The 19833-nt window shown below is 47.1% G+C and overlaps 1 protein-coding gene across 6 annotated transcripts in view; it reads right to left on the bottom strand.

The window, feature by feature from the left end:
- APAF1 (apoptotic peptidase activating factor 1) overlaps nt 1-19833 on the bottom strand; it is a 182981-nt gene that overhangs the window by 88646 nt on the left and 74502 nt on the right. For all 6 annotated transcript variants that reach the window (XM_068276989.1, XM_068276987.1, XM_068276986.1 and 3 more), the window contains 3 exons: nt 13907-14032; nt 5453-5584; nt 3563-3688 (listed from right to left, as the gene is read on the bottom strand). In XM_068276989.1, coding sequence (XP_068133090.1) covers nt 3563-3688; nt 5453-5584; nt 13907-14032 — 384 coding nt within the window. The remainder of the gene's footprint in view (nt 1-3562; nt 3689-5452; nt 5585-13906; nt 14033-19833) is intronic.

The raw sequence follows: 19833 nt of genomic DNA, 5'->3' as shown, positions 1-19833 counted from the left end.
TATCCAGCACTCTGGGGAACTAGAGGATTGGTACCGGTACCGGTACCAGAGTGAATGGGATGTGTGTGGGTATGCTGAGAGGTGTGGTGGTCACGGAGCGCTCCGCATTATTTTTAATTGATTTTAGGGTAGGATGGTGATTGTTTTTCTAATTCTCAATAAAGGTAATTATCTATTCAATATCCCTGAGCGGCAGCGGGTTTCTTATTCCTTTAATAAGTATAATTTTTTTCCCCCTGGTTTTTGTCCTCTAAACCTATGTGCTTCTTATGGTCCGGAGCCTCTTATGGTCCAAAAAATACAGTTTATTTAAAATATGTCAAATATGAAATTTGGTTTGGTTGCTGTGGGAATCTTAACATTCCATTCTTCCCAGTTTCAAAACAATCTGCCCCTGGGAATCCCACTGGCTCTATTGGGATTTAGAAAAAGACAGTTACATAGTGTGGCAATGTCAGAGCCCATGAATATGCCAAGACAAGCGATAGACTGTGCCTGATCAATATTGCTATTATAAACGCTTTCATGATTTTGCACCAAGCAAAAAAAAAAAACATAAGCATTTCCTGGTTGTCTAATATTTACAATTACTTAAAGGGGAACTTTAGCCTAAACAAACATACTGTCATCAAGTTACATTAGTTATGTTGATTAGAATAGATAGGTAATATAATCTCTTACCCACTCTGTTTTAAAAGAACAGGCAAATGTTTGTGATTCATGGGGGCAGCCATCTTTTTGGTTGAAAGGAGGTGACAGGGAGCAGGAGACACCGTTCCAACTATCCTGTGTCCTGATTACCCCTCCCAGCTGTGCACGCTAGGCTTCAAATGTCAAATTCAAAATGTAAAAAAAAAAATTGCACCAAAACAGCAGAACGAGAACAACAAAATCAGAAATCCCATCATGCTTTGCACAGCATCAGGGCAAAAAAGCCCGGGCAGTTTTCTTCTGTGCAGCTAAAAATTAGACTTGTATAAGAGAAACAAAGTTCTGATGCTGTGAAACTGTTAAAGAAACACAAAGCCTTTTCAGTGCTGCTGAGTCGATTTTTAGTCCGGAGGTTCACTTTAAGTTTAGCAGCCTATACACATACATGAGCACTGCTGTGTTTGCACCCTGCTGCACTTACAGCTTTTCCTATGCCTCTCCATCAAAGCTCCCACTGCTGCACAATGCATATTGTAATAGCTACTCATAACTGTAACTCTACATCAAGTCTGATTAGTGAAATGTATTTATGATCTGACGGCACCTCAAAATCTACTGCCATGCATCCAACTGCGCCTTTTTGATTTCGGCCTTCCACGTTGTGCCATCGAGCTCTGGCAGATTCAATCACAATTATCTAATCTGCCAGGAAAATCGAGCAAGTGTATAGGCGCCTTCAAGAGGAACTTCAGCTTAAACAAATATACTGTAATTAAGTTACTTAATTATGTAATTATGTTAATTCAAATAGATAGGTAATATCATCTCTTACCAACCCTGTTTTAAAAGAACAGGCAAATGTTTGTAATTTCATGAGGGCAGCCAACTTTTTGGTTGAAAGAAGGCGACAGGAAGCATGAAGACACAGTTCCAACTGTCCTGTGCCCTGATCACCCTTCCCAGTTGCTAAGCAATGAGATCATCAGAAATCCCATCATGCTTTGCACAGCATCAGGGGAAAAATGCCCAGGCAGTTTTCTTTGATGGGGCAGGGTTTAGCTTCTGTTCAGATAAAACTTAGGCTTTGGTAAGAAAAACAAAGTTCTGATGCTGTGAAACTGTTAAAGAAACACCAAGCCTTTTCAGTGCTGCTGAGTAGATTTTTAGTCTGGAGGTTCATTTTAAGTCTTGAGACTAGGTAACAAAATTTTAAGCCTCATTTCTTCTATCCTATAAGTTCCTATACTTGTTCTAATGTGGTCTGTCTAAAGGGGCCCATACACTTAACGATTTCCTGCCGATATATTATTATTTATTTATTTCAAGTATTTATATAGCGCCGACATATTACGCAGCGCTGTACAGAGTATGTTGTCTTGTCACTAACTGTCCCTCAGAGGAGCTCACAATCTAGTCCCTACCATAGTCATATGTCTATGTATGTATTGTGAAGTGCATGTATCATAGACTAGGGCCAATTTAGGGGGAAGCCAATTAACTTATCTGTATGTTTTTTTTGGGATGTGGGAGGAAACCGGAGTGCCCGGAGGAAACCCACGCAGACACGGGGAGAACATACAAACTCCTTGCAGATGTTGACCTGGCTGGGATTCAAACCAGGGACCCAGCGCTGCAAGGCAAGAGCGCTAACCACTACACCACCGTGCTGCCCAATCACTGTGATCGAATCTGCTTTGAAATCGTTGCGCAAACGCGGAACGATTGATTTCCGTCCGAAAACGATCGTTCCCGTCGATCTGTCCATGTGGAAGATTTTTCTCGATCGGCGGTGGGTCGGGAGTGCGTCAATAGCGGCGTTCGAATGTCCGATGACCGACGCTAGTGGCAATACATCACCTGTTCCGCAGGCACGTGTCCCCGCGGTTACTTCTCCGCGCTGGCTTCACTTACTTCCTGTCCCGACAGGAAGTTTAAACAGTAGAGCACCCTCTACTGTTTAAACTTCCCCCGGTAGGAAGTAAAGAGAAGCTGGAGCCCTGGAGCCCAGAGCGGAGAAGAGACAGCGGAGACAAGGGGACTCACACCGGCTGGATCAGGTAATGTACACCGGGGGGCCGTGGCAGCAGCTTCACAGATAGTGAACCGGTTTCATAGTGAAATCGATTCAAAATCTGTTTACAGTGTAGGTAGCCAATAGATCCCTCTTTGATCAGATTCGATCACAGAGGGATTTATCTGGTGGTCGATCTGGTGGCAATCGACCAGTGTATGGCAGCCCTTACTGCAGGCTTTCCTAGTTGCACAGTGGCTGTATTATCTCTATTATATAATCTAACCTTCTTTCCTTTGTCAGCTTTGTCGGCTCAGGCAGGAATGTGCTGCTCTGCTGTGATAGGTAGAAGTTATACACACCCTCTCCACGCCCCCTCCAGGCTCTGTATGAGTCACAGACTGAGATTCTCTCAGCCTATCATATGCTGGTTAGCAGCCATGTTTTTTGTTTGTAAACACTGCCTAAAACTGGCAATTACAAGCCAGGATTGCAGCAGGAAGTGGCAGAAACAGCAAAGAGGGGCCCAGGAGAACATAATGAATAGAATTTTTATTGTAAGAATTTTAGAGTACAGATTCTCTTTAACACCTGACCTACATGCTCATTCTGGGCAAAGCTACAAGGATTTACAGTACATTACAGCCTGTCACAAAGATGTTAAAAGAGAGTCAGCAGTGACTGCTTCAGCTCAAGCTGCCTTCAGGAAATAAATGTGGTCTTTATAAAAAAAACAGTAATCAAATAGTAAGACTGGTATAAATGCTTGTTTATAGTGTTCTTCGAACCCTGCCTGCTCAAGCTAAAGAAATGGAAACGAGTGCCCTGAAACTACCTGCAGGGCACAATGAATTTGTAATGATGTCAAATAGACTAAAACATTACCAATACTTAACTTACCACTAAAGTACCATCTATAGAACAGCTGGCCAAATATTTATCATCCGGGGAAAATCTGCAGTGGTTCACATATTCTGTGTGCTCAAACAGGGTGTTCTGGCAATACTTCTTATCAATGTCCCACAGCTGCACAGGCAAATTTAAAAAAGGGTTAAAAAAAATAATGAACACTTACCAATTTACTTTATGTACCTTAGTGTTCCACAGCTTCAAGTATTAATTAAGCTTTGTCTCCTCTATAGTATTACACACAATCCCTACACAAATACTTGGACCTCATAGAATAGAACAAAAGAGGTCTACGGCATGCATGGGTAAACCGTATTATATGCTACAAAACAGACATGATAGTCAATCTGAATTGCTAGTACCTGTGTCAGAGTTCACCTCTGCTAAAGCAGTGTGACTATGCAGTTTTGATTTGTGAAAGACAGAAAGTAAGTAAAGCTGCAGAAAATATATCATTTTCAGTGATCAGCAATATAGGCGTTGTGCCTTTATAGAAACATTTGCAGAGTATGGGGGTGGGAGTGGCCTAATGCAGCTGCTTGGTGAATCTTCTATCTGCTTGCACTGTTTTGTGTCTACTAAAAAAGGTATGGCAGAGTGACGTGAGCATGTTTAGTGGGGGGAAACTACAAGCACGTAGATGAACTGTAAAGGTTAGGATGTGATTTAAAGTTCCACCTGTTGTAGTACGTAAAATCTTACTGAGGACTCTTTCAGGGCCCGAGCCCACTGACGCAGCTGTCTCTGCTTTTCAGTTACACATCAATGTTATAGATGCTAAAAAAAGTGGATAGATGCAGACACAACTGAGTTAGTGGGCTCAGGCCCTTACACTACATGCGATTCCAATGCGATTTGAAAATGTCCTGCATGTTGCGTTTTTCTTCTTGTGTTGCTAGTATCCAATGAAAGTCACATAAACATTGAAATTGCATCAGAATCGCATTGCGATTTGCAGTTTAAAAAAAGCCAGAGGCCGGGTTCACACTGTAACCCGGCATCATCGGTGCGGCACACGCGCCGCACTGGCAAAAAGGGGCTTTCAAGGAACAGTGCGTTAGTACGCAGTGCTTCCTGTCTCGCCACCAACCAAGCGGTCACTTCCTGCTTCGGAGTATGCGGAAGTGCACGGATGTTTATTGAAAAAATATGCTTCTGCGACTTGACGTCAACTGTTTAAAAAAAACCATGTCGCCATAGACTAACATGACTTCCGGGCTGACGCAGAAGATGCGCGGTAAAGTAGTTTTGGTCTAGCGTTAGCTCGGGCACTTCAGGGGCAGCATACCGCAACAGGGGGAGTGTAAACTCCCCCCTAGGGAAACATTAGGCTGTGGTAGCAGTGCGGCAATTTTCCCACACCACACCAGTGTGAAAGGGCCCTGAAGTGGATGTGGGGCAGAGATGTCTTTGGAAAAAATAGATGGCCTTGTACTCTGTATGATCTTTATTTTACATAAAATGTACAATTATTTTTTTTATATTCTACAGTTATTAACAGCATTCATAAGCTATGCTACTAAGAAAAGTCTACATTGCCCACCAATATTTGGGAATAGACTGTATAACGTTAGGCTTGTACGGAGTTAACAAAGGAGATTTACTGTTGAAAATTCTTTTAATATTTCAAGATTGAGCAGCCTAATAATTTCTGCTTAGCTTTACAGACAACATAAGTGCATGGTAATTACAGCGCTGCTGCTTTCTGCCCCACTAAGCATGCATAGTAATTACTGGGGAAACAAGAAAATGCTGCTGTCCAAAATGGCACCACTCTTCTTTCTGCCTGAGTAAAAATAATCATCCTCAGCAGACACTACAGTAAGAATAATTACAAAGTGAAGTGGAGCAGTTTTGTGGCTTGCGCACTCATTTACATACTTTCACTGTGCAGTCATGGGAACAGGTGGCCAGCAGGAGAGGAGAGTTTCCATTGGTGAACTGGCAGCAGCTGACCTGCTCAGAGTGCTCCTCATACATCCGTATGAGATTTCCCGTCACTGCATTCCAAATCTGCATAAAAGGGAAACAAACCAATCATTTTATTAACTTTAGGCACAAGCCTGTTTTAGAGCTATAGTTGACTCCATGTCCTTGATTATATAATGCGACATAAATAGTACTATTATTGTTGACCGGACGATCGGAAATTATAGTTTGGGACCACTAATGTACAAAAATCTCCTAACCAATCCAATCAGATTGACAGGAGCGATCTGAAAATCGGATTGATTTAACTAATCGATTAGATTGATTAGGAGATTTCTGTTTATTATTGGTCCCAAGCAATCAAACGATCCTTCATCAAATTGTATCATTAGTGGCCAGGTTTACTTACAAAAGTTGTGATTGCCAGGTTTTTGTGTTGACAGCAATATTTACCTTAAAGGGAACCTTAACCCTGGAAAACAAAGTTTTACTTACTTGGGGCTTCCCGAAGCCCCCTGCAGTTGTCCTGTGCCCTCGCTGGCCCACGAGTGTCCTCCGCTCCCCGCCGCGGGTTAGTTTCAGCCACGCGTATTGTTCTTTGCCTTCCAGACGTCAAGCGTGTCCTGCGCAGGCGCAGTACGCGCTTGACAGCTGGAAGGCGAAGAACAATGTGTTGCCGGGGGCGACTAAAAGTCAGCCGAAAATGAAACTAACCCACCCATGGACAAGCGCGGGCGCAGGATGGCTGCAGGGGACTTCAGGAAGCCCCAGGTAAGTGAAACTTTGTTTATTTTCCAGGGGTAAGGTTCCCTTTAAAGATAGACTCCAGAAACACTCAGTTCTGTTACCAGAATACAAACTCACCTACGGATACAAATGAAAAAAAAAAACAACACAAAAAAAACAAACAATATGCATGGGAACGTCATAACACAATGCTTTCTCTATGCACAGGGATCAAACTGTAAATATCAAAGAGAACCGCCCAGAATCTTTGCTTCACATATGCCGTCCACACACACATTAATGTTGTCTCATCAAACTATGGAGTTTAAAACACAAAGAAATCTCTAGCAATTTTAAAACAATTTACGGTATTTGAGGTCATACAAAAAAAAAAAAACTCAAAAAAAAAGCTCCCTATTCAATAAAAACATTACCCTGGATTCAAAACATATGCAATTAGTTTATCAAACCAAAAATGCTATCAATTCATCACATCTGAAACATATGTAGCCAACATTATGGCACATACTGAATCATCTCCTTATACAAGAAGCTATTGGCTATCATTCATCATTCATCTCACAATGGGACCATTGATGAAGCATGTACACAATGTTTAGTTTAATTTAGCAATGTAATTGAGTTATGAAAGTCACGTGGGTATAATTGCGTCCAATTGCTGTACACGCAGAACAGCAGGCTTCCCATATGCAGACCACAGTAGCATGCGTCCGAGATTAATCTCACATGGATGTATAATGCACCATAATGTAAGTCACCTTAAAGAGAGCAGCAAGGTTTTTGGAGAAAAGTGTTTAAAATAAACTAAAAACCCCCTTACTTACCGTATTTTTCGGACCATAAGACGCACTTTTTCTCCCCCCAAAATGGGGGGGGGGGGGGGGGGAGTCCCTGCGTCTTATGGTCCAAAGGTGCCCAACAAAGGTGGTTTATGGTGCCCTGCATCGTCCTCCCCGTGTTGTGTCCCCGTCTCCATTGTCCTCCTTGCTTATGTCTCTGCCCACCTGTGTTGCCCGCCCCCATCTCACTTGTCCGCAATGTCCAGCTGCCTGTCACATCCCCCTGCCGCGTTACAGGCATGTGTCCTGCGTCCCCTCATTATATAAACCGCTGTGTATGAAAGAAAGATCGATACTTACCAAACAGCTAATGACGCGGCAGGAGTCCCACGCCGAGATGAGAAGCCCCGCATTAGTTACCGATCACCGGGACTCGCTTCAGCTTGATTCAGCGCTGTGCAGCCAATCAGGGGTGGGAGCTGCATCACGCTCATCCAATCACCGCCGCCTGCTATTCTGACTGGAAGCGATGGTCCCGGAGGCCAATCACTAGCGGACAAGTGAGATGGGGGAGGGCAACACAGGTGGGCAAAGACATAAGCAAGGAGGACATTGGGGACAGCAGTATGAGGACAGGTGACACCAGGTTGGATGACACAGGAGGGGAGAGACATAAGGGAGGACATTGGGGACAGCAATATGAGGACAGGTGACACAGGTGACACCAGGTTGGATGACACAGGAGGGGAGAGACATAAGGGAGGAGGACATTGCGGACAGCAATATGAGGACAGGTGACACAGGTGACACCAGGTTCGATGACACAGGAGGGTAGACACATAAGGAAGGAGGACATTGGGGACAGGCATACGAGGACAGGTGACACAGGGGGACAGGTGGCACCAGGTTGGCTGACACGGGAGGGCAGAGCCTTGGAGGAAGGAAACCATTAAGGACGTGACACAGGGGGGCAGGTAACACAGCAGGGCAGAGGAAGCACAGGGACAGAGGAGGACATAGAGAGTAAAGAGACACAGGGTGACAGACAATGAGACTGGATGACATGGGGCAAAGGCAGACACAGGGGAACAGACTAGAGGAGACACAGAAGGGACAGAGAACACAAAATCTACAAGGGGAAATAGAGGGGAGAACCTCCACAAGATGCCCCTGCACCATGGATGCACCAGGTTTAGCATATTTTTTTTTTCCCTGGATTTTGACCTCTAAACCTAGGTGCGTCTTATGGTCCGGAGCGTCTTATGGTCCGAAAAATACGGTAACTAAGAAGTGCCTTCTGAAACTGGATTTACAAAGCTCACTTTCATCACACATCCAATATAAAAGTGTTAGTCAGCTTTGCTGGCCGTATTTCCCTGGACATTTGGTTGGTTTCTTATGCAGGTTGCATAATGCAGTCCAGGGAAAAGAGGCCTTTTTTGTCAGCTTGCTGCTGTGGACTGATTTGCATCCACTTGTCATGCAAATTCCTTGTCTGCTTCCTTGGAAGGTTTTCAGTATATATGTCACTTCCTCCCAGAGTTCCTGGCTCGTCATAAGGTTTTTGTTTGATAGACTCACCTTGAGCCTCAGCCTGTTTGGATCATATTGTCTATATTCTAGTGTAGTTATTCTTGGGGAGTGCATTTGGCATTCCTATAAGTGCAGTTAGTATTGTGTTATTTGTACTGCCTAATCTTGTCTTGTCCCGAACTTGCGATTGCGCTGCCTCCAGCGGTGGCTGGTAGCGAATCCTTCTGTCTAGTTTTGTCTTGTCCTGTTGCGATTGCACTACCTCCAGCGGTGGTTGGTAGTGAATCGTTCAGTCCTGTTCCTTGGTCGCACTTACCCTAGCGTTAGAGGTGGTGGACCTCCCTTGTTTGTGTCGTGGAGTATACCTTGGCAGAGGTTGCTACTGGTTACTCCATCTGTCTGTCTTGCAGGGAAGGAACGCTTGCTGTTATCTGGTGTTTGACAACCGATTGGCAAGCGTTCTCACTGTCTGTCTTTGCTATCTGTCTTCATCCGTTAGTGAGGGTTGGTACGTTTTGTCACTGTTGCGCTTATCGTGCGGTGTCCGTGCAATTAACGTATTTTGTCGCTGTTGCGCATAACGTACGGTGACCGCGTTCAGTTAGTGCTTTGTTATTTTCCTTGGCCTTCACATTGTACCTATTGCTGTATCTTCCTTTATGCTCGGTCTTTATTCAGCCTTGTATCTCTGATAGCAATCGCCTCTTGTGCGAATGGTTTTCACACTCTGGTCTGTTTCATATGTCTATCGTCGCCCGGGGGCGACTAGATTGGTAGACATTCTTAGTCTGTTTCTGTTCGCTACTATCTTGTTATCTTGTTTCTGTTTGCTCTGTTCTGTTTCAAGTCGTGCAATTCCAATCTGACATCTGTGGTTGTACAGAGAACCTGCTTCTCTGTACTCCACAGCTCCACCTGCTGGTTGGAATTTCCCTCTGCATGTGTGTTTGCACATACTAGGTACACTTCTTCTGTGATCGTGGGGATTCCCATCTGCTTCAGTGCACCTGGAGTGCGCGGTCGGTGGAAATCGACCGCAGATCATTACAAAAAGGCAATTAAATTCACATTTAAAGAGAACCTGGCATGATTTTATTTAAAAAAACAAAAAACCACAAACGGATCAGGTAGGGTCACATACCACCGCTCCCTACATCAATTTTTTTCAATAGGGTCACGACATTGCAACTCGCCTCTGCTCCTCTTCACAGAGCAGAAAGGCAGGGAAAAGGTATGGAGGGTGCGGGATAGACACGGGGAGAGGTATGGAGGGGCAGAATAGAGGCAGGTGAGAGGTATGGAGGGGGATGATAGAGGCAGGGGAAAGGCATGGAGGGGCTGCATAGAGGCGGGGAGAGGTATGGAGGGGCAGGATAGAGGCAGGGGAGAGGCATGGAGGGGCAGGATAGAGGCATGGAGGGGCAGGATAGAGGCATGGAGGGGCAGGATAGATGCAGGGAGAGGTATGGAGGGGCAGAATAGAGGCAGGGGAGAGGTATGGAGGGGCAGAATAGATGCGGGGAGAGGTATGGAGGGGCGGGATAGACACGGGGAGAGGCATGGAGGGGCAGGATAGAGGCAGGGAGGGACAGAATAGAGGCAGGGGAGAGGTATGGAGGGGTATGATAGAGGCACGGGAGAGGTATGGAGGGGTGGCATAGAGGCGGGGAGAGGTATGGAGGGGTGGCATAGAGGCGGGGAGAGGTATGGAGGGGTGGCATAGAGGCGGGGAGAGGTATGGAGGGGCAGCATAGAGGCGGGGAGAGGTATGGAGGGGCAGAATAGAGGCAGGGGAGAGGCATGGAGGGGCAGGATAGAGTCAGGGGAGTGGCATGGAGGGGCAGAATAGAGGCGGGGGAGAGGTATGGAGGGGCAGAATAGAGGCAGGGGAGAGGTATGGAGGGTCGGGATAGACACAAGGAGAGGTATGGAGGGGCAGAATAGAGGCAGGGGAGAGGTATGGAGGGGAAGGATAGATGCGGGGAGAGGTATGGAGGGGCAGGATAGATGCAGGGAGAGGTATGGAGGGGCAGGATAGATGCAGGGAGAGGTATGGAGGGCCAGAATAGAGGCAGGGGAGAGGTATGGAGGGGCAGAATAGAGGCAGGGGAAAGGTATGGAGGGGCGGGATAGACACAGGGAGAGGCATGGAGGGGCAGGATAGAGGCAGGGGAGAGGTATGGAGGGGGATGATAGAGGCAGGGGAGAGGTATGGAGGGGCGGGATAGACACGAGGAGAGGTATGGAGGGGCAGAATAGAGGCAGGGGAGAGGTATGGAGGGGCAGGATAGATACGGGGAGAGGTATGGAGGGGCAGGATAGATGCAGGGAGAGGTATGGAGGGGCAGGATAGATGCAGGATAGAGGCATGGAGGATCAGAATAGAGGCAGGGGAGAGGCATGGAGGGGCATGATAAAGGCATGGAGGGGCAGGATAGAGGCAGGGGAGAGGTATGGAGGGGCAGAATAGAGGCAGGGGAGAGGTATGGAGGGGCGGGATAGACACGAGGAGAGGTATGGAGGGGCAGAATAGAGGCAGGGGAGAGGTATGGAGGGGCAGAATAGAGGCAGGGGAGAGGTATGGAGGGGCAGGATAGATGCAGGGAGAGGTATGGAGGGGCAGGATAGATGCAGGATAGAGGCATGGAGGAGCAGAATAGAGGCAGGGGAGAGGCAGGATAGAGGCAGGGGAGAGGCATGGAGGTGGATGATAGAGGCAGGGGAGAGGTATGGAGGGGGATGATAGAGGCAGGGGAGAGGTATGGAGGGACAAAATAGAGGCAGGGAAGAGGTATGGAGGGGCGGCATAGAGGTGGGGAGAGGTATGGAGGGGCGGCATAGAGGTGGGGAGAGGTATGGAGGGGCAGGATAGAGGAACGGGAGAGGTATGGAGGGGCAGTATAGAGGCAGGGGAGAGGTATGGAGCGGCAGGATAGATGCGGGGAGAGGTATGGAGGGGCAGCATAGAGGCAGGGGAGAGGTATGGAGGGGCAGGATAGAGGCAGGGGAGAGGCATGGAGGGGCAGGATAGAGGCATGGAGGGGCAGGATAGAGGCGGGGAAAGGTATGGAGGGGCAGGATAGAGGCAGGGGAGAGGCATGGAGGGGCAGGATAGAGGCGGGGAAAGGTATGGAGGGGCAGGATAGAGGCATGGAGGGGCAGGATAGAGGCATGGAGGGGCAGAACAGAGGCAGGGGAAAGGTATGGAGGGGCAGAATAGAGGCAGGAGAGAGGTATGGAGGGGCCGGATAGACACAGGGAGAGGCATGGAGGGGCAGGATAGAGGCATGGAGGGGCAGGATAGAGGAGGGGGAGAAGTATTGAGGGGCAGGATAGAGGAAGGGGAGAGGTATGGAGGGGCAAGATAGAGGCAGGGGAGAGGCATGGAGGGGCTGGATAGAGGCAGAGGAGAGGCATGGAGGGGCAGTATAGAGGCGGGGAGAGGTATGGAGGGGCAGAATAGAGGCGGGGAGAGGTATGGAGGGGCAGAATAGAGGCGGGGAGAGGTATGGAGGGGCAGGATAGATGCAGGATAGAGGCATGGAGGAGCAGAATAGAGGCAGGGGAGAGGCATGGAGGGGCAGGATAGAGGCAGGGGAGAGGCATGGAGGTGGATGATAGAGGCAGGGGAGAGGTATGGAGGGGGATGATAGAGGCAGGGGAGAGGTATGGAGGGACAAAATAGAGGCAGGGAAGAGGTATGGAGGGGCGGCATAGAGGTGGGGAGAGGTATGGAGGGGCGGCATAGAGGTGGGGAGAGGTATGGAGGGGCAGGATAGAGGAACGGGAGAGGTATGGAGGGGCAGTATAGAGGCAGGGGAGAGGTATGGAGCGGCAGGATAGATGCGGGGAGAGGTATGGAGGGGCAGCATAGAGGCAGGGGAGAGGTATGGAGGGGCAGGATAGAGGCAGGGGAGAGGCATGGAGGGGCAGGATAGAGGCGGGGAAAGGTATGGAGGGGCAGGATAGAGGCATGGAGGGGCAGGATAGAGGCATGGAGGGGCAGAACAGAGGCAGGGGAAAGGTATGGAGGGGCAGAATAGAGGCAGGAGAGAGGTATGGAGGGGCCGGATAGACACAGGGAGAGGCATGGAGGGGCAGGATAGAGGCATGGAGGGGCAGGATAGAGGCATGGAGGGGCAGGATAGAGGAGGGGGAGAAGTATTGAGGGGCAGGATAGAGGAAGGGGAGAGGTATGGAGGGGCAAGATAGAGGCAGGGGAGAGGCATGGAGGGGCTGGATAGAGGCAGAGGAGAGGCATGGAGGGGCAGTATAGAGGCATGGAGGGGCAGGATAGAGGCATGGAGGGGCAGGATAGAGGAGGGGGAGAAGTATTGAGGGGCAGGATAGAGGAAGGGGAGAGGTATGGAGGGGCAAGATAGAGGCAGGGGAGAGGCATGGAGGGGCTGGATAGAGGCAGAGGAGAGGCATGGAGGGGCAGTATAGAGGCGGGGAGAGGTATGGAGGGGCAGAATAGAGGCGGGGAGAGGTATGGAGGGGCAGAATAGAGGCGGGGAGAGGTATGGAGGGGCAGAATAGAGGCGGGGAGAGGGATGGATGAGCGGGATAGACTCGGGGAGAGGGATGGAGGGGCAAGATAGAGGCGGGATAGAGGCAGGGGAAAGGTATGGAGGGGCAGGATAGAGGAAGGGGAGAGGTGTGGAGAAGTGGCGTTTTGCAGAAGTGCCTCCCCTACAAGGAACTCTCTGCATTAGAACTCGGCCCCAAACTTACCTGAGGGTTTCACACTCCGGCCTTACTAAAGGGAAAAACACGGAGCTCTTATAGTCCTATGCTAAAGTCCAGAGCGCGTTATCAAATCAGCTGCAATGACTGAAGTCGGACTCCATTAACTGTATATGATTGGTGCAGGTGGGATTAGCATAACAGGCAGGCACTTGTAATTTTAAATAAATATGGGGCATCCATGTTCCTCTCACTGCAGTTATGCTTTAAAGGGAACCTAAACTGAGAGGGATATGGAGGTTTCCTTTTAAACAATACCATTTGCCTGGCTGTCCTACTGATCTCTTTGGCTGCATTAGTGGCTGAATCACACACCTGAAACAAGCATACAGCTAACCCAGTCTGACTTCAGTCAGAGAACCTGATCTGCATGCTTGTTCAAGGGCTGTGGCTAAAAGTATTAGAGAGACAGGATCAGCAGGAGAGTCAGGCAACTGGTATGTTTTAAAAAGGAAAAATCAATATCCTCAGATTAGGTTCCCTTTAACTAAGAAAGCAACAGTATTACGTATACATAGATACTACACATGGTTAAGGATTTACACAGAGAAGGCAGAACAGTCACTTTCCAGAGCTACTGTTCTAAAGAGTAGGAACTCACCTTTACCGTCCTGTCTGCTGAGCAGGTTGCTATAAATCTGTCATCAGGTGAAAATGCGCAGCAAAGCACTTCATCATCATGAGCCTCTCTCTCTAGCAGGTTCTCCCCGGTTTCACTTTTAAAGACCTGGCAGCAAACAGAGAACAGAAGCCTTGTTTAGCGGTGCTGCCAGCTGGCATCATGCCCTGCACACCACTCTTTGTAGAGAGAGCTCAGATTTCATAAGCAAAGAGGTTATGTTTACCCACCAAATTAGCTCTGAGCTTATACCAACAAATATCACCATCTTTCACACTAGATCTGCATCTATTCATAGGATATAAAGTAGCTCAGTTAAGTTAAAATGCTTTTGTGTTATAGGCATAGGAGTTTTCTATAAAAATATCTGCTAATCATATGTTCGATTAATATATTGTGCTGCAAAGGCAGAAACTAATACTGTGATATGCATATCTTGTCAGCAGTGATTCTTGATAGCACTCTTTCTTACATCCTGTTGACAGATGTATAGGTCCAAGAATAGAATATGGTATGTGAGTTACAGGAGGAGTACATGATAAAGTCATTAGTGACCTGTATATATGGGGCAGATGCCAAGAGAGTCAATACTGGGATTTATTTAGCTATGATGTAGCTACCAACAAATATAAAGTGACATGAATACATGCACTGCTGAGCATGTAAACCTGCCTCTTTATTCAAAGCAAGGAAAGGTCTGACTACATAGACTATACATGCTACATACTACACTGCACTTATGTCAGCAGTCAGTGTCCAGATATCTGGAAATTAGTAATCTGTCATTTAACTTCTACAATGACTAATAAATCAGCTTCTGTTTTCTAGTAGCCTGCCCCTTACTCCCTCAAGGAGCCAATCATTTAACTCTCTTCTGAGCTACAGTAGTCAGGATGTTTTCAAAACAGAGTTTGCTGTAAGATTAAAATAATGTCAAAGTATAGTTAGCTTCCTCCGTGTGAAATAATAACACTTTAATTTGTATCTCATCAGTGTGACGTCATTAGGTTTACATGACTGACTAAAATCTTGCCATAGTCACTGGCCACCTGTGCCTTGGAGATGTCTGTACTTTAGCTGGTACTGCACCTGGTAAGAGCCTATATATACAGTGGCTTGCAAAAGTATTCGCCCCCCCTTGAAGTTTTCCACATTTTGTCACATTACTGCCACAAACATGAATCAATTTTATTGAAATTCACATAAAAGACCAATACAAAGTGCTGCACATGTGAGAAGTGAAATGAAAATCATACATGATTCCAAACATTTTTTACAAATAAATAAAGAGGGGTGTGCATAATTATTCAGCCCCTTTTGGTCTGAGTGCAGTCAGTTGCCCATAGACATTGCCTGATGAGTGCTAATGACTAAATAGAGTGCGCCTGTGTGTAATCTAATGTCAGTACAAATACAGCTGCTCTGTGACAGCCTCAGAGGTTGTCTAAGAGAATATTGGGAGCAACAACACCATGAAGTCCAAAGAACACACCGGACAGGTCAGGGATAAGGTTATTGAGAAATTTAAAGTAGGCTTAGGCTACAAAAAGATTTCCAAAGCCTTGAACATCCCACAGAGCACTGTTCAAGCGATCATTCAGAAATGGAAGGAGTATGGCACAACTGTAAACCTACCAAGACCAGGCCATCCACCTAAACTCACAGGCCAAACAAGGAGAGCGCTGATCAGAAATGCAGTCAAGAGGCCCATGGTGACTCTGGACGAGCTGCAGAGATCTACAGCTCAGGTGGGGGAATCTGTCCATAGGACAAGTATTAGTCGTGCACTGCACAAAGTTGGCCTATGGAAGAGTGGCAAGAAGAAAGCCATTGTTAACAGAAAAGCATAAGAAGTCCCGTTTGCAGTTTGCCACAAGCCATGTGGGGGACACAGCAAACATGTGGAAGAAGGCTCTCTGGTCAGATGAGACCAAAATGGAACTTTTTGGCCAAAATGCAAAACGCTATGTGTGGCGGAAAACTAACACTGCACATCACTCTGAACACACCATCCCCACTGTCAAATATAGTGGTGGCAGCATCATGCTGTGGGGGTGCTTCTCTTCAGCAGGGACAGGGAAGCTGGTCAGAGTTGATGGGAAGATGAATGGAGCCAAACACAGGGCAAGGATTTCAGTCTCTAGATGTGCAAAGCTGGTAGAGACATACCCTAAAAGACTGGCAGCTGTAATTGCAGCAAAAGGTGTTTCTACAAAGTATTGACTCAGGGGGCTGAATAATTATGCACACACCACTTTGCAGTTATTTATTTGTAAAAAATGTTTGGAATCATGTATGATTTTCGTTCCACTTCTCACATGTACACCACTTTGTATTGGTCTTTCACGTGGAATTCCAATAAAATTGATTCATGTTTGTGGCAGTAATATGACAAAATGTGGAAACCGTCAAGGCGGCCGAATACTTTTGCAAGCGTGTGTGTGTGTGTGTGTGTGTGTGTGTGTGTGTGTGTGTGTGTGTGTGTGTGTGTGTGTGTGTGTGTGTGTGTGTGAGTGTACAGGATCTTCTCAAAAAATTAGCATATTGTGATAAAGTTCATTATTTTCTGTAATGTACTGATAAACATTAGACTTTCATATATTTTAGATTCAAATACACACAACTGAAGTAGTTCAAGCCTTTTATTGTTTTAATATTGATTATTTTGGCATACAGCTCATGAAAACCCCAAATTCCTATCTCAAAAAATTACCATATTTAAACACAGTAATATCATGGTCAGTAAACCACTTACCAGTGGTTTTGGCACTGTGAGCAGGTGCCAGGTTGTGCTTAAAAATGAAATCTTCATCTCCATAAAGCTTTCCAGCAGATGGAAGCATGAACCCACTTTTGAACCATATACAGCGGCAGAAGCGCCTGACCTGGGCTACAGAGAAGCAGCACTGGACTGTAGCTCAGTGGTCCAAAGTACTTTTTTCGGATGAAAGTAACTTTTATATGTCATTCAGAAATCAAGGTGCCAGAGTCTGGAGGAAGACTGGGGAGAGGGAAATGCCAAAATGCCTGAAGTCCAGTGTCAAGTACCCACAGTCAGTGATGGTCTGAGGTGCCATGTCAGCTGCTGGTGTTGGTCCACTATGTTTTATCAAGGGCAGGGTCAATGCAGCTAGCTATCAGGAGATTTTGGAGCACTTCATGCTTCCATCTGCTGAAAAGCTTTATAAAGATGAAGATTTCATTTTTCAGCACGACCTGGCACCTGCTCACAGTGCCAAAACCACTGGTAAATGGTTTACTGACCATGGTATTACTGTGCTCAATTGGCCTGCCAACTCTCCTGACCTGAACCCCATAGAGAATCTGTGGGATTTTGTGAAGAGAAAGTTGAGAGACGCAAGACCCAACACTCTGGATGAGCTTAAGGCCGCTATCGAAGCATCCTGGGCCTCCATAACACCTGAGCAGTGCCTCAGGCTGATTGCCTCCATGCCACGCCGCATTGAAGCAGTCATTTATGCAAAAGGATTCCCAACCAAGTATTGAGTGCATAACTGAGCATAATTATTTGAAGGTTGACTTTTTTTGTTTTAAAAACACTTTTTTTATTGGTCAGATGAAATATGCTAATTTTTTGAGATAGGAATTTGGGGTTTTCATGAGCTGTATGCCAAAATCACCAATATTAAAACAATAAAAGGCTTGAACTACTTCAGTTGTGTGTATTTGAATCTAAAATATATGAAAGTCTAAGGTTTATCAGTACATTACAAAAAATAATGAACTTTATCACAATATGCTAATTTTTTGAGAAGATCCTGTATATATACACATACACACACACATACATACATACATACATACATACATACACACACACACACATATACACACACGTTTATAGGAGCTTGCCTGTTGGCTAGAGACATTTCATTGTATTTGTGACTTCTCCATAAGTTCGGCACACGTTATTTTGCTACTTAGTCCCATGGGACCGTATATACGAGCTATTCACAATGAGGTACTATTTAAAGGGAAGGTTCAAGCAAAATAAAAAAAATGTGTTTCACTTACCTGGGGCTTCTACCAGCCCCATGCAGCCAACCTGTGCCCTCGTAGTCACTCACTACTGCTCCAGTCCCCCGCTGGCAGGTTGACGACCTCGGAGGTCGGTGGGATGCATTGCGTAAATTTTTACGCATTCCCGCTAGTGCAGGAACATTAAAGGACTTACGAGGCGAAATTACTAAAAAAAGTAAATTACCTGCCTCATCTTTTAAGGCACGGAGGATGCCGTCCGCGCCCTCCATGCCGATTCGCTGGGTCCCCCCCGCTCATTAACCCCCCGGGCCGGCTGCCGACCCCACAGCCTGGGTCGGGCTCTCCTGCCTACGTAGCGTGGATCAGGGGGGTTGGCCCTAGAGCTGCGCAGCCGCACTAGCGGCCAGGCGGACTGCGCAGCCGCGGCCAGAGGAAGCGGCCATGTTGCGAGAGGCAGGAGAGCCCGACCCGGGCCGTGGGGTCGGCAGCCGGCCCGGGGGGCTAATGAGCGGGGGGGGGACGGAGGGGGGACGGAGGGCGCGGACAGTGTTAAAAGATGAGGCAGGTAATTTACTTTTTTTAGTAAGTTCGCCTCGTAAGTCCTTTAACACACACATTTTTACGTGTTACTGGTTCAATGCGTACATTTTTATGCATTGAACCAGTAATGCGTAAAAATGTATGTGTTAATGTTCCTGCACTAGCGGGAATGCGTAAAAGTGTACGCAATGCGTCCCGCCGACCTCCGAGGTCGGCAAGCTGCCAGCGGGGGACTGGAGCAGCAGTGAGTGACTACGAGGGCACAGGATGGCTGCATGGGGCTGGTAGAAGCCCCAGGTAAGTGAAACTCATTTTTTTATTTTGCTTGGACATTCCCTTTAGGCCCCATTCACACTTGCGTTTTGGCAAATAAAAGGACCGGATCCTGATCAGAACCGTACGGTTCCGATCCGGATCCGGTCCGTTCGTATCAGGCATGCATCAGGCTGCCATCCGGATCCGTGGGCAAAAAATAGCGATATTTAAAAAAAAAAATGTTGGGGTCAGCAGAAGGTGCACCTGGTGCACGTGTAGAATCAGGTTCCTCCGCTGTAGGCCTCACCTCCACCTCCGACATTCTGCCAAACAGCTCCAGCACATCTGTCACTGCTGCTCCACTCCAGACATGCTTGGCCCATGTGTCCCCATCCGAAATGGCCGCTTGCATACGCATAGGAAGTGGGGTAGAACGTCAGGTTTTTGTAGGCAGTGTGTTCTGTGCCTTCCGTTCCCCATTGATTTCTGTGTTCCTGATGGTGCTGTCAGGCTCAGGTCCGGCTCCGGTCCGGGTGCGTGGGCCGGAGATCCGGACCCAAAAAATAGCGCATGTTGGAAAACGGACACGTGTGAACGTCCGCATAGACTTTACATTGCTATGTGGAACGTACGTTCCGTTTGTACAGTATGCGGTCCGGATCAGATCCGGAAAATCCAGTAGCGAACGTTAATGTGAACCGGGCCTAAAACGGTCTCCAACCTCCCCTTCTTAGGTAAAGTTATTGAAAAGGCTGTCTATCTGCAACTTGAAACCAGGCTGTCAGTAAACAACATCCTGGACCCTCTACAATCTGGCTTTAAGAAACACCACAGCTGTGAAACAGCCCTCATCCAAGTCTGCAACGATCTGCTCATGGCAAGGGACAGAGGGGAATGCTCCATCCTAATCCTGTTGGATCTCTCAGCTGCTTTTGATAGAGTTGACCATGAAATCCTGCTTAACAGACTGCAGGAGTACTGTGGCATCAGTGGATCAGTCCTCCAGTGGTTCAGATCATTCCTGACTGACAGAACACAGAGAGTATCCCTAGGACCTATAATGTCCAAACCTGCACCTCTACAATTCGGAGTGCCACAAGGATCAATCCTAT

The sequence above is a fragment of the Hyperolius riggenbachi genome, chromosome 3 (assembly GCF_040937935.1).
Source record: "Hyperolius riggenbachi isolate aHypRig1 chromosome 3, aHypRig1.pri, whole genome shotgun sequence".
NCBI lineage: Eukaryota > Metazoa > Chordata > Amphibia > Anura > Hyperoliidae > Hyperolius > Hyperolius riggenbachi.
Note: the sequence above shows the minus strand (reverse complement) of the source record. Positions and strands in the feature narration are given on the sequence as shown.